This window comes from Carassius auratus, chromosome 29 (assembly GCF_003368295.1).
Source record: "Carassius auratus strain Wakin chromosome 29, ASM336829v1, whole genome shotgun sequence".
Classification (NCBI taxonomy): Eukaryota; Metazoa; Chordata; class Actinopteri; order Cypriniformes; family Cyprinidae; genus Carassius; species Carassius auratus.
The window spans coordinates 14,110,099-14,123,699 of record NC_039271.1 but is presented as its reverse complement, the minus strand read 5'-3'; the positions used below and the strand labels follow the sequence as shown (position 1 = coordinate 14,123,699).

At 35.9% G+C, this 13,601-nt stretch overlaps 2 protein-coding genes across 4 annotated transcripts in view; one reads left to right on the top strand and one right to left on the bottom strand.

Annotated features, from left to right (window-relative positions):
• Positions 1-13,601, top strand: part of LOC113048152 (N-acetylglucosamine-1-phosphotransferase subunits alpha/beta-like) — a 74,339-nt gene that overhangs the window by 14,441 nt on the left and 46,297 nt on the right. For 2 of the 3 annotated variants that reach the window (XR_003276407.1, XM_026209733.1), the window contains exon 20: positions 2,689-2,779. Coding sequence is in view for 2 of the 3 variants with exons in the window: in XM_026209733.1 (XP_026065518.1) it covers positions 2,689-2,779 (91 nt within the window). In the remaining variant the exon portion in view is untranslated. Of the gene's footprint in view, positions 1-2,688; positions 2,780-4,336; positions 5,724-13,601 lie in introns of those variants that run through there. The other variant, XM_026209732.1, reaches the window with a different exon arrangement.
• Positions 5,603-13,588, bottom strand: LOC113048154 (cholinephosphotransferase 1-like). The gene is made up of 8 exons (XM_026209744.1): positions 13,171-13,588; positions 10,184-10,331; positions 9,405-9,546; positions 9,224-9,308; positions 7,773-7,904; positions 7,463-7,621; positions 7,239-7,364; positions 5,603-7,140 (listed from the first exon to the last, which is right to left on the bottom strand). Exons 1-8 carry the CDS (start codon positions 13,471-13,473, stop codon positions 7,027-7,029), a joined length of 1,209 nt encoding a protein of 402 aa, XP_026065529.1. The 5' UTR covers positions 13,474-13,588; the 3' UTR covers positions 5,603-7,026.

Genomic DNA, 13,601 nt, shown 5'->3' with positions numbered 1-13,601 from the left:
TGATTTATTCACTATAATTTAGATGTCATGTGATAGCTTTGTGTAAAGAACAAATTAAATTTTCAGTCTTGAAGACTTTTTGTAAGGCTCACATATTGCATGACAAAGAGCAGCCAGCAGATTTTTCAAAATATCTCATATTGTGTTTCATGGAAGAAACTCGTATGGGAAAGTCATATGGGTTTGGAACAACATGAGAGTGAGTGAATTGAATCACTGATTCATTAGTCATTTTGAATGAACTTTAAGCTTTCAAAGGGCAGTATTTAAACCCAATAAGATTGAAAACGTGTCTCCACAACTTTCCGGATCATTAATCCCTAAATATAATGGTTTACTGGTGTAGAGATATATTCGGTTTTGTTGTAAGGAGTGTCACAAGTCTGTTTACATTTAGTTGTGTGAAGTTGTGTTTGATTTATAGCCTGTTTCTGTTGCTTTACTCCTGTGAATAGTGGTAAGCGTTCCTTCCTGTCATCACTGTGAGAAGTTGGGTGATAGCTGTCGACACGGTCTAGAATTTCTGGGAACGGGGAGGTGGTTGAAGAAGGGTTTATGTATCTGTCGATCCTTTGGAGGGTTATAGGTTGGAAATTATGACTAGTGTGTTCACCATTCATGCTCAACCAGCCAGAGCGGCTCTCTGTTACACCCAGATGCCCCGTAAAGCCCTATCAGAGGTGTGTGACTTGGTTGGGCCGAGGGCAGTACAAGGTGCTTAAAGTGCTTGAAGTACCTGAATTTGAATTTTTGAAATTTAATTCCTGGAAAACCCTTGAAAACAGCCATATTTTTGAGAAGGTACTTGGAAAATACTGTATAAAAGGCAGTATATATAAAATTAGTGTTGTTGTTTTTCTTTTTTTCTCAAAAAAACCTTTTTACACAAATTTGTAAAATATGTAGGCCTATTTTATCAGTGCTGTTAAAAAAAACATGTTATTACTTGGTTTTAATAATTTATTTAAACCAATTATTATTGCTTCATCGTTAGTTTATATATAAATAGTCATCCTAAAGCCTGTTTTTCACTTAGGTCTATTTCTATTACTCGGTTGTCAAAATAATAAGTAAATTACTTAATTACTAAAACAATTATTAGTTAAAGCCCTAAATTAGTTAAAATATTTCAAAATACAACTGCATTGTTTAGATTTGCGTGATTTAAAAGACAAATATTTTGTAATTTAAAAAAAAAAAATGGTAAAAATAGTATTAAAATATTGTCTCATTCTAGTGAACCAAGTATTTGTATATCTCATGAGCTAAGTGTATTGTCGCACACAAGTGTGTGATACAGCTTTCATTCTTCAGGTCAGTCTTATATTAATGAAAAAATATGTAGTTTGAATAAGGAAAGCGATAACTTTACCATAATATCCTTTCAAATGTTAAAGTTGACAGTCATTGCATGCTTTTGTGCTGCACTTTATTTGTACCATTTTGATTTATTAGTTTATTTGGATAGAATTTGAAAGATAATAACAATGTTGTTTGATAAGTGAGATCTCTGAGCTATGTAGTGTTTAAAGTCCTTGAAAGTCCTGGAATTTCATTTTGCAGTTGCTGTACGAACCCTGGGCAGGGTGTTATTTTTGGGTACTGCTAGACTCAGGCAACCCCATAGGCTGTGTATCTGCAGATCTGCTGGTGACAAAAAGAGTGATGAACTGTGTTCCTCACAGATGATGATATCACCTTGTCACCCTCTCACCTCCGACAGCCTGCTTTGTGTCAACAGAACTTGAGTCACTGTGAACTGTCAATCACGCTCTTGATAAATGTACAGTTTTGAATCTGGCAGGAGTTAAGAGAGCATTACCATTCCTGCCCTTGTATGCTGACAGCAGTGAATGAACTCCCCATAACTATACAGAAATATTTTCAATTATCTATTATATTAATAATAATGCAGCATATTCATCTATTTATTTATTTTTTAACTTTTAACAAAACTATTTATCACTATTTAACAACTTATCCACCAAAGCAAAGTCATATAATGTATGACTGCAGAGCTGCAGACCAAGGTCAAAAAAAGTATTCAAGTACCAGATAATTTGATATGAAATCAGATCATTTGATAGTGATATTTATGATTTAATGATTGAGGTGTTTTTTACATAATAGCAGACATATTTGGAGTCATTACACTTCAGATTTTTTGAAATGGTGTATGTTTTGATTTTTAATAATATTTCTTAAATGTATTATGTATTTAATATTTGAGCAGTGCTGCATAAAATTGATCATAAAGATTTCGAAAGATATCTGTTGCATTTATATTTTAAGCAACACAACAATAGTTTTACTATTTTCAACATAAATAGTAATAATAACAAATGTTTCTCACAATATATCTGATTTTAAACAAATAAATGCAGCCCTGGTGAGCATAAAATACTTAAAATTAACCCCCTAACGTTTGCTCAGTAGTGTATATTTTATTTGTATTAGATTTGATATTTGACATTGAATCATATTCTTAAATGGTTTGGCAGTTTTACTTCACTTTTGGAGTGATTAGATTAAACTGCAAGAAGTTCTATACCTGTAGATCTATTCAGAATACACAACACCTTTTGAATTGTTGCCAACATGTATAATGATGCTTGTTGGATCCAGATTGTGTAGTTATATCATCTACCATGTAACGGGGCTAACCAGCCTTGATCTTCTGTTTCACAGGCGAATATACAGGGACAAGCTGAAGTTCTGGACCCACTGCGTGCTGGTGACGTTAGTCGTCTTCACTGTCATGTCGTTCTTTGCTGAGCAGGTCAGTACGGTTCGGCTTACACATCCATTGTCCAGTGGAGTCTGGCTAGTCTCATTACCATTAGCAACTAATATATCAAATTTAACCCGCAACCCTCTGTGTCCTTTTAAGGAAATAGTAAAGGCAAAAATATCATCCTGATGATTGATTAACCAGGCAGCTTGCAGCAAATAGTCACACTATTAATTGCTGGGTCAGGTTTCTGTCTTTTGGAGAGGTTAATGGTCACGGTGACCTTTTAAGGGACCAGTGTGTCTTCATCTGTCCTTAGTGACAGAACAGTAATGTGAACACTCACCAGAAGTACACATATGGAGGTGATGCATTATCAGCGGGTGCTTGCTCTGCTGCCGTACATGCATGTAGAGCCATGTCATGTTCGGCTGCATGCTCCTCTCTGACAGATGAGCACATTAACAGGCTGAATTACAATCTTTAGAAAAGACTTCCAGTTTTCCCATTAACTCATATAGCCACTTCCTGTTTCTTTTCTTGGAATTCCTGCTTATATACAGCATTCTGAAGGGCTTGAAGTGTCACTTAAAATGCTATGAAACCAATCATTAATGTTAATTAATTATAATTAGTTTTTTATACATTTAAAATGTTTATATTCTTTAAATATTATGTATTTATTATTACTAATCGGTACAATTTAATTTAAAAATAAATGGACATATTCAAAACATTTTACACACTTATTTTTCCATTATTTTTAAATTGGCTTAAGAAAAATGTGTTTATATTTCACTGGCCCCTTCAGCATGCTAACCATCTAGTGAACTTTAAACTTAAACCAATTTATAAATGATTTATTAAATGTGTGCTATTGCATTTAACTATCATTTTAAACATTAATGAAAAGGCTTTAAATATGTCGATTGATTTGTCAGTTTGAAGTTTTGTTCACAATTCACATTTAACCATTTTGAGCTAAATTTGTATGAATTAAAATACGTGTTAAATTGTTTCAACATTTGTGAATATGGATATAATTCTGAAAGATACAGAAAAGTAGTTGAAAGTACTATTTAAAAATTAATAAAATAATTGATTTTTTTTGTTTACATTTTTAAATAGCACTACATAATGCATAGTCTTCTTGTAGCTCAATTGGTAGTGCATTGCGCTTATCAAGCGTTGGGGGTTCGATTCCCCAGGAACACAATAGGTTAAAAACTGATAGCCTGAATGCACTGTAAATCGCTTTGGATAAAAGCGTCTGCTAAATGCATAAATATCATTTAATAAAGCATGGGTGGACAAAAAAAACAGCATTTTTTCCCCCCAAATAAATTCACAAAAAAAACAAAAAAAAAGATTTTGTAATGAATTATTAATTAGAACAATATAGGGACTGAACTGAATACGGTTTTATTCTAGATTCAGTCTTTATGGTATTAGTCTCTTGTTCCTCTTTCTTCCCTGTTTTGTTCATATGTTGATCTGGTTTCTATACTGTTTGTGTGTAATCATGTGTCTGTCACAAGTTACCCCACAGCATTCATAACCGGTTGGTTGACGCTCCTTCCTCTTCCTTTTCTTTCTGTCCCTCAGCTGATCATGTTGAAACGGCGGCTTCTCCCCAGACGCAGGGTCAGCAATGATGCAAACCCCGAGCGGGTGTGAGGTTATTCCTTTCTCAGAGCTTGTGTCTTTTGAATCTGAAGTACCAGAGTCGTACTCCTGTTAATGCCATCAGATAAAAATGGCCATTTGGAGGTGACTGGATGAAGTTGAAGGCCTCCTCCACAAAGGGGCATTAGTGAGGCACGCAGGAGCCCACGAGGCAAGCGATCACAATTGAATGTGAATCGAACTCAGTGGCCCATTTCGAGTGTGTTGCCATATTACCTGAATTGTAATGATTTGAAATAGGATTTTTAACTCCTAAGGGAAAGTCAAGGGTAAAGATGTTGTTCTTTCTCTTGTTCTCTTTGTCTTGTCTTTCCTTCCTCATCCTTGCAGTGCCTTTCTTTACCACGTGAATGAAAGTGGTGGACTCTGATGCATGGCTGGAACTTTCTGCCTTGCGTTTGGCTTTTCTGCATTTGTCTTAATTTGTCTTTCATGCTTGCTTGCTCCAAAGTGGCACAGAATCTCCGGGAGCATTTTTACAACCGAATAGCAATCCGGATACTTGGAAATTTCAGCAAGGATTGTGAAAAATGAGCCATTTCCTTGTCTTTCTGTCTTTTTTTTAACTGCATGTTGTTTTTGCTTGAGATCCTTCACATGATCGTCTCTCAGTGGGACATTAAATACTGACTTTGTCTGAAATTCAGATTCCATCGCCTGTGGCCCTGGTGTGTATTAACTCCTCACCTTCACTTGTCTTTTAAAGGGAATCGTTCTTGACTTGCTCAAATGTTATGACTACTGACCCTAAACCTCTGCAGGGCATAGTTTAGGAAACGTGATGAACGATAATGCTGTTCTGGGATGAGTTTCCCTGTTGATTTTTATTTATTATATTAGAAAATACATAATTGTTATGTACAAGCATATCTTTGTTTTATTTTGGAAATGTGTGTTTCTAAAATTCTTATTTTAGGTCTCTTTATTTTAGGACACTTCTCCACTTTTGTGTCAAATGTAAATTTAAACCAGGTGCCTAATTTGCTAATGAAATAAGAACATAATCTGAATGCTGAAGCGTGATGAAACAGCCAAATATGTTAATTAAAAATCTTTCAAAGTCATGACTGCATTGATATGCTTTGCTCCTGTTGCGTCACATTTTTAGCCGTTATGTGTAATTGGGAGGAGATGTTCAGAATATGAAGACCCCAAAACACACAAAAACTGGAATTTACACAGTGCTATATTCAAATCACACAAAATTTATTGTTTTTATTAGCCCTTTGGAAGGAGATGATTCTAACTAAGCAGGCAGAGAGTGCATCATAAAACAAAACAGGCACAAAAGATCAACACCCCCCCCCCCCCAAAAAAAATCCCTCAAAACAGAGCAAAAGACAATGCTCAAAAACTCTGTTTGTGCTCAGTTCAAGCTCTAGGAAGTGAAACACACAGCTAGGAAATCTGAGCCGACTGCAATTGGTTGACTGGAGAGGGGGGGGTGGAGAGATGAGTCTGTTGTTAGCACATAGCCACAATCCTCGACAATTAAGTTCTTTCAATTATTATTTGTGTTTTAAACAGGCTTGACCCACACTAAATTCAGTCAGATCATTAAAATAAATACATACACTGTAATCACTGGACAATCACAAAAAGTTTTCTTTAAGCTACAATGGCTGTTCGGGCAGATTTTTTTTTTTTTTCTGGAGCTTATGTTCTTCTATAAAGTGTCACTTGATCTACAAATAGCTGCTTTTTTAATGACAGTAAAAATTCTGCATGGTAAAAAAAAGGTTCTGTGGTGTAAACTATTTTTTTTGGCAGTTTGGCGACTATATCAGGTCTTGAAACCGAGAAGTATGTTTGAAATGCTTCTGTTGTATTGATCAAGATCAGACCTCTACAGATGGGCCTTAAATTAAATAATGGATATTTCGATATCGCAAATGGACTTGGTTTTTTTATTTAAAGAAAACAGGAACTGATGTCAAAATTGCAGTTGTAGCTTCCCTTTTCTGTTAAAAATTGACAAACCTGTTCAAACCCAAAACATTCACAAATCTATTGTGGAAAAAAAAGTTTCCACCATTTATTTATTTATTTATTCTTTTTTCGTCAATTTATTTTTTATTTCTTTCCTTTCATATCTTTATCTTTGACCAGATGGTTAAGATGCAAAATATTTAGAAAGTGTTTCTACGCTAAGAGCTAAGAGCTAAGAGTTTTTAGCCAATTCAAATTCAGTTAACGTTTGATTTTCCCACCAATGTTTCCTTTTTTTCTTTTTTTATCCTTTTGAAAAAAAATTTTTTTTTAATAATAATTTCTAATTCTGCACAGTATTAACCATTTCAGGGCAACTGAAAACTTAAGGGCTAAGCTCCCCTCTGGCCCCACAAGGCCATGTTTTGGACATTGTCGTTGTCTAAACTCTTTCTTTTCATCCAGTGATATATTCTTGCGTACAGTAGTGTGTTTAAAAAACAAAACAATGCGAGCTGGTATGGTCAAACCTGGTAAAACGTTCAATTCTGTTAATCTGTGGTGGTCACACTGTCAAGGCCGTTGCGGTTTTGGTTGATGGGGCTCTCCTGCTCTAGCTTGAGAAGCGGGACAATGTCTTCATCCTTAAGTCCCGCTTCCTCCTCCCGCCGGGCAAATTGTCAGTCTCTTTGCGAGCCCTGTGGGGTGAGGCTGAAAACCCGGATTCGCAGGTGGGAGGCGATTTGCAGACACAGGCCTGTGCAGTAACGCAGCAGATCCACCAGGGACAGCACCTAAACATCAGAATGAAGAAGAGACAGACTCAGACTCAGATGACTGCATTTAAAAACACTAAGTGCAGTGGTTTGACCCAGTAATGGTTGTGGCTCACCATGGCGATCCAAAGCACGATGTGTTCATCAATGTAGCTGTTGAAATACTGATTTAGAAAAAGAAGTCCAGGACCAATGAAGGCTGTGTCTTGAAGATGAAGCTCACTCTTGGTCATGTGGGCCACCTTTAAAAGAAAGCATACCTGAAAACACCTGATGCATTTTGGATGACAAAAGCCAAATAAAAATTTTGACCGCTCATAAAGGCGTCAGCAGCACTCACCACCAGCTTGTTTGCGATCTTGGCGATCACCATACCAAATGTAAGGATGTAAAGGCAAGGATGGTGCTCGAAAAGCTGACTGGAGGACTTTTTAAAGATGATGAAGGCCAGAGAGAGGATGAGGCCGATGTGTAGACCAGGAGACAATACACTGGTGTCCTGAGGAAGACAGGTGCTCTATTTACCCTAAAGAGATCACTTTTTCTTTTTATCTTTGCCTTGCATTAAATCTGGCAACTGAGCTATTATAAGAACTAAGCCAAAAAAGTTGGACTGCAATAGGAACCAATGCTTTTAAGAGAGCACTTACTGCAACAGTTGAGCCATTCTTGCCCACGCCACCGTTCAGAATGACATAGAAGTAGTTGTAGGTTGAATACAGAAACCCACCGATTATACCGAGAATTGGAAAGGTTTGCAAATTCACACCAAGAACAGGCACCTGGGTGAAAGAATGAGAAAAGCTGTTATTATGTGTCTCATGTGAGCAGGGGTGCAGCTCTGAGCAAGCTTTATAAAATGGGGAGAGGTTTGAAACGACGTTTCAAACGATGTTTTTTTTTGTTTATTTTGCCAATGTCTATGGGTGACTGGTAGCCATAGTAGCAGTTTTTACCTTTCCACAGTCTGTTTGTCCTCAAAGATGAGGCAGAGAGCAAAAGACAGGTGTACTTCAAGAAAACACTCAGAAAGGTGCTCCGTCATGATTCACAGTTTGAGGATTTTTTTTCTTCTTTTTTTAATAAAATGTAGGAAGTCTGTTGAACCCTTTTAAAATACATTTCTGACACGGTGAATACACTGGAAGTGTCACACAGCATCTGAGGTTATTATATTTAATATTAGAATAACATGCAATTAAAACAAAACTATTAATGAAAAGATGTGATTATATAATATTACCTTTATATTATATTTACCCAAGTGTATTATTATTATGTTAGTATTGTGAAAAAACATGTAAATAAACAATAATATTAATAAAAATATAGATATTGTCACAAATGTATTTTCATCATTCTTATTTTTATTATTAGTAGTAAACATGTAAATAAAAAACGAATAAAAGATGTGATTATATATTTATATTGACTTATATTCATAGTTTTTATTAACATTATTCTATTAAAATATATATATAGCGGATGCATAATTATTATGTAAGTCAATAATAGTCTGATTATATTTGTTTTTCAAGTACATTTTACTAAATTATAATTGTTAATGGGGGCTGGAAGTGAAAAATGCCGTATATTCAGATGCGCATAATTATTAAGCAGGTTATTATGCGCACACTATCAATATTTGTTGTTGGTATTATGTAAATTAACCTGTGAATAAATGAAAAACTATTAATAAATAGATGTGAAATTGTGAGGAAAATTAATTGCAATATGTGTTGATGATTGTTTTGACATAGTCCTAGTATGCACATGGTTTAAAGCAAAATTTGCAATTGAAGCTGACTATGATTTAACTGTCATAAGTTATTTCAATATATATGAAGTAAAATAGCAGTCAGTTCACACAATATGACACTTGTAAGTAAAATAATATGATGTAAGACCAATTAGGGAAAATAAATAGCGCTGCAGCAAGTCAAAAACAGACACAGTTTCCATCATTTGAAAGCACTTTGTGATTGGCCACAATGAACTCTTCCAGTGTAGACAACTTCAGTGATTACAATTGGAGTGAATTCATAAACGAGAAAGAAACTTCAGAGGCTCAGTGTGATGCTAAAGGTGGTGAATGTCGTACCATAGTCTCCCAAAGACTCACTCCTCCAAATGCTGTCATCAGATACATGATTATAATAGCAATCTGGACTTCTGTCACGTCAACCCTGCAGAAAACATTCAAAAATACAATACAGTTAAAAAATAATACCACACAGACGGATTCAAAGAAACTGAGGCGAATAAACCATGAATGCACTCACAATCCGAAGCGGAGTGTCCCGGATACGTATGTCTGCCAGTGTGCACAGAAAAACATGAACATGCCCACGAAGCCGCAAAAAAACATCCAGTCAGGGTAAACGCCAATCCCACAGGATATACACGTTCCCACAGCAACAAACACTAAGAGAGCAATCCAATTAGAGTGATACTGTATGTAATAATAATAATCAACAAATGGCATAACTGCAAATCAATATAAAGTATTAGCCAATTAAATATGAATATAACAATATTTAAAAACTAGTTGTTTTTTACTGGGCCAAGACAAGAGACATTTGTTCCGATCTCTAACCATAGATGTTAAGCAGTAATATTGATGCTTGACAAAAAATACTACCGTATTTTCCGGGCTGTAAGTCACACTTTTTTTCATAGTTTGGCTGGTCCTGCGACTTATAGTCAGGTGCGACTTATTTATCAAAATTAATTTGACATGAACCGAGAGAGATGAACCAAGAGAAAACATTACCGTCTCCAGCCGAGAGAGGGCGCTCTATGCTGCTCAGTGCTCCTGTAGTCTACACTGAAGACATAGAGCGCCCTCTCGCGGCTGTAGACGGTAATGTTTTCTCTTGGTGCTTGGTTCTAAATGAATGCGACTTATAGTCCAGTGCGACTTATGTTTTTTTCCTCGTCATGACGACGTATTTTTGGACTGATGCGACTTGTACGCAGGTGCGACTTAGTCTGAAAAATACGGTACTAAATATTACCCATAACTAAATGACGAAAGGTTGTCTGGCTTCGCTTATTATACCTGTAGAAACAGCATCGCAGCCATGGTCAAAGAGCTCCCCAAGAGCCGAGCTGCTATTGGTCCGTCTGGCCTGTTTCCCATCAATGGCATCCAGTGATTGGTAGATGAAGAGACCTAAGGCGCTGAGAAAGAAGGCCCAACCTGGAGCCTGAAAAGGGTTGATATGAAAGAAAACATAAAGGCTAGAACACTGACATTGATCCAGACTAACTCAATGAGAAAGCACTTTGAATGACTAGTTCTTCTTGTTTGACTGGGTTAAAGTAAATGAGGCATAATCATTGTTAATCATAACCATTTTAAATGCTTTAAATGCAGTTTCTTACATTCAACTACTCAAGCTTTCAGGTCTTTCATGCCAAGAGAGGAAACAAAACTTTAGACTAAACCTTGACCTCTAACTGTAGATACGGATGGCTTTTATCATTCCGTGTGAGACCGAAAGGAAAACTTGTCAAGGTTCACAAATATGGACACAAAAGAGCTGTTTTATCTCCTTTCCTTTTATAGATCGTTATCACTGCTATTTTGCCATAATTTCATTGGCTTTAGAGAGGAAAAGAGTTTGGAAAGAAGCACGTCAGCCATATGTTTTATTCAAAATAATAAAATAGAATCTACAAATGATTTAAAATGATGATTTCATTCATAAGAGGTGTTTGGCGAAATTTCCTGCCCTAGATTTTTGCCTTCTTTGTTTTGACCCTGAATAACCAATAAGACATTGTGAAGTGTTTTAAAATGACTCGTAATTGTGGATACAGTAAAATGTGAAGACAATGTCCTGTAGGCTACAAATTGTTACATCAAGGGCAGCTTGAGTGTGTGTGTGTGTGTAATAGTCTGATAGTGGGCATAGGTTCATGTGGCCTGCTGGGTCAATTTCCCAGAGAGACTACAAGCCGGCCATCTGGTTTCACTGCAGATTCACAAAACAGAATCTATCCCTGTGTGCTTGAATTATCGCTTCAGTGTTTTTCATTAAAAAAAAACTACAGAAGCCCTTTAATGTATGTAATAATTTTCCCCGTAAGTCTGTTACTGTGGGTGTGATTCCTACATCTGTCAGGAAGACCTAAGCAGTTACATTCCAAGATTAATGACAGTATAATTAATGTACATTATCAATTATATAGATGTTAATACTACATTATACTGTTAGTAATAGAAGAAGATACATTAGAATATTTGTCAGATAAAATGTGGGAATAAACATGTCAATTATAGATTAGGCATGAAACAATACAGATACTGTGTGTGTCTCTGATATGCTAATGTAACCTTTTGCTGCGAATCAATTCAGGAACTGTTTATAAGTTTGGATTTATATATATATACATACAAAAATGGTTTCTATTTTAATATCCTTTCAAATATAATTTATTTCTCCGATGCAAAACTTAAATCAGCCATTACTCCAGTATTTTCCTTTCAGAAATCATTCTAATAGGCTGATTTATTATTAGAATTATCAATATTGGCAACATTTGTGCATTTAAAGAACAGCATTTATTAAAAATATAAATATTTTCTAACAATAGAAATCTTTGCTATCACTTCTTAAAAATATATTTAAAAAAAATTGCTGAATAAGTTTGTTTCTTTCAAAAAATTTAAGAATAAAAATTTACTGACCCCAAACTTTTGAACTGTAGTGTAAATTGTTGGGAAAGATTTCCATTTCAAATAAATGCAATTATTTTTTACTTTTTATTCATCAAATAATCCTGAAAAAAGAATCACAGATTCACAAAAATTTCCAGCAGGATAATCAATCAGCATATTATTAAAATGATTTCTGAAGGACTGTGTTGCACTGAAGACTGGAGTAATTATCCTGAAAGTTCAGCTTTGCATCACAGGAATACATTCGATTTTAATCTATATTAAAAATAAAAATGTTATTGTACATAATTATATTACACAACATTAAATATTTTCCTGTATTTTTGAACAAATAAATTCAGCCTATGAGCATAAGAATGTAAAAAAACATAAAAAATAGTGTGTGTGTGTGTGTGTATATATAAATATATATATATATATATATATATATATATATATATATATATATATATATATATATATATATATATATATGCTGCTTGATCTAAAAAAAAAAACCTGCAATTTTGAGAAATATTATCTATTTAAAATAAGTTTTCTCCTTGAATATGTTTTAACATAATTTATTCCACTGATGGCAAAGTTTAATGTCTACAACAAAATTATAACACTACTTTAGGCTTATGACAACAAAAAAGTTTCAGACCTTCAGACTTTAAGTCGATGTGATAAAAGCACTTGTAACCGTGCTGTAGTAGTGAATATCATCACAGTTGTGGTCACCTATGGCCTTATGCCATTCGTCAATACAGCAGCACTCTTCATGCAAATGTTGCTTAATTATAATGCTTTTATAATATCATTCTGTATTGTAATACTGGCTGCTTGACCAACTCGATTGTCTCTGGCTCAAAGTTTACTTTAAGCTCCCTTTATCTTTATTCCCAGCCTGGCAACAGGTGGGTTAAAGTTGTGCATTCAGCAGCAATCTCCAGATCTGCATAGCAATAAACACAGGAATCTGGACTTTGTCAATGGACTATTGTCTGTGATTCTGGAAATATGACACAGTGTATGTCCACACACAACGTGTGGGGTCACAGTGTAGCCCAGAATCAAATAGAGGGGCTATAACAGCTAAAATAACAAATAGTGATCTGTATGGGTCTGCGGTCAATAACTCGGACTAAGCAGCTGCTTAGAATGCTTTGAAAACGTCAATAGCATTAATGTCTTAAAGTGAATCGGTAAACCAATACCAGAAATGTTCACACGTGTAGGCTCGAAACGTTGCGTGAGGTAGAACCCCCGAAAGCATTGAGGTTCGAAATATGATTGTTTATTTTTAAAACTGACGTAGCAGGGCATGTAAATAGAACGAAACGCGTCACGCTGTGACTTTGAGTGACAGCTGAACTCACCTCCTCCGTGGCGGTGGGACTGTAATAGACGAGAATGATCGTCGTTAATATGTTAATAAGGAGTCCAGTGATGGTCAGCGTGTTCGGCGCGACCCACGTCGGGATCTGCTGGACCAGCCAGTTCCAGTATATCTGGCAGGGCGGCTCGAAGAGGGAGCGACCGGCCGCGCTGTATTTGTGTTCCTCCAGGCGCTTGAGCTGGACAGCTGACAGCGGCTCCGGGCACGCGCACTGACGCATTATGATAGCTCTTTTGGCAGGGTCAGAATCCCCAGGTGACCACTTAGAAGATGGCATTAGCATGCGGCGATAACGTGTGGTGAGGCATTTTTGATGAGCGGAACCGACGGTGTCCTCCGCTCCTAGTAGTTGAGAGCAGATAAACGGAGAGACGCAGGAAACTGCGATCCGGAAGAGGAGCAAGCCGGGAA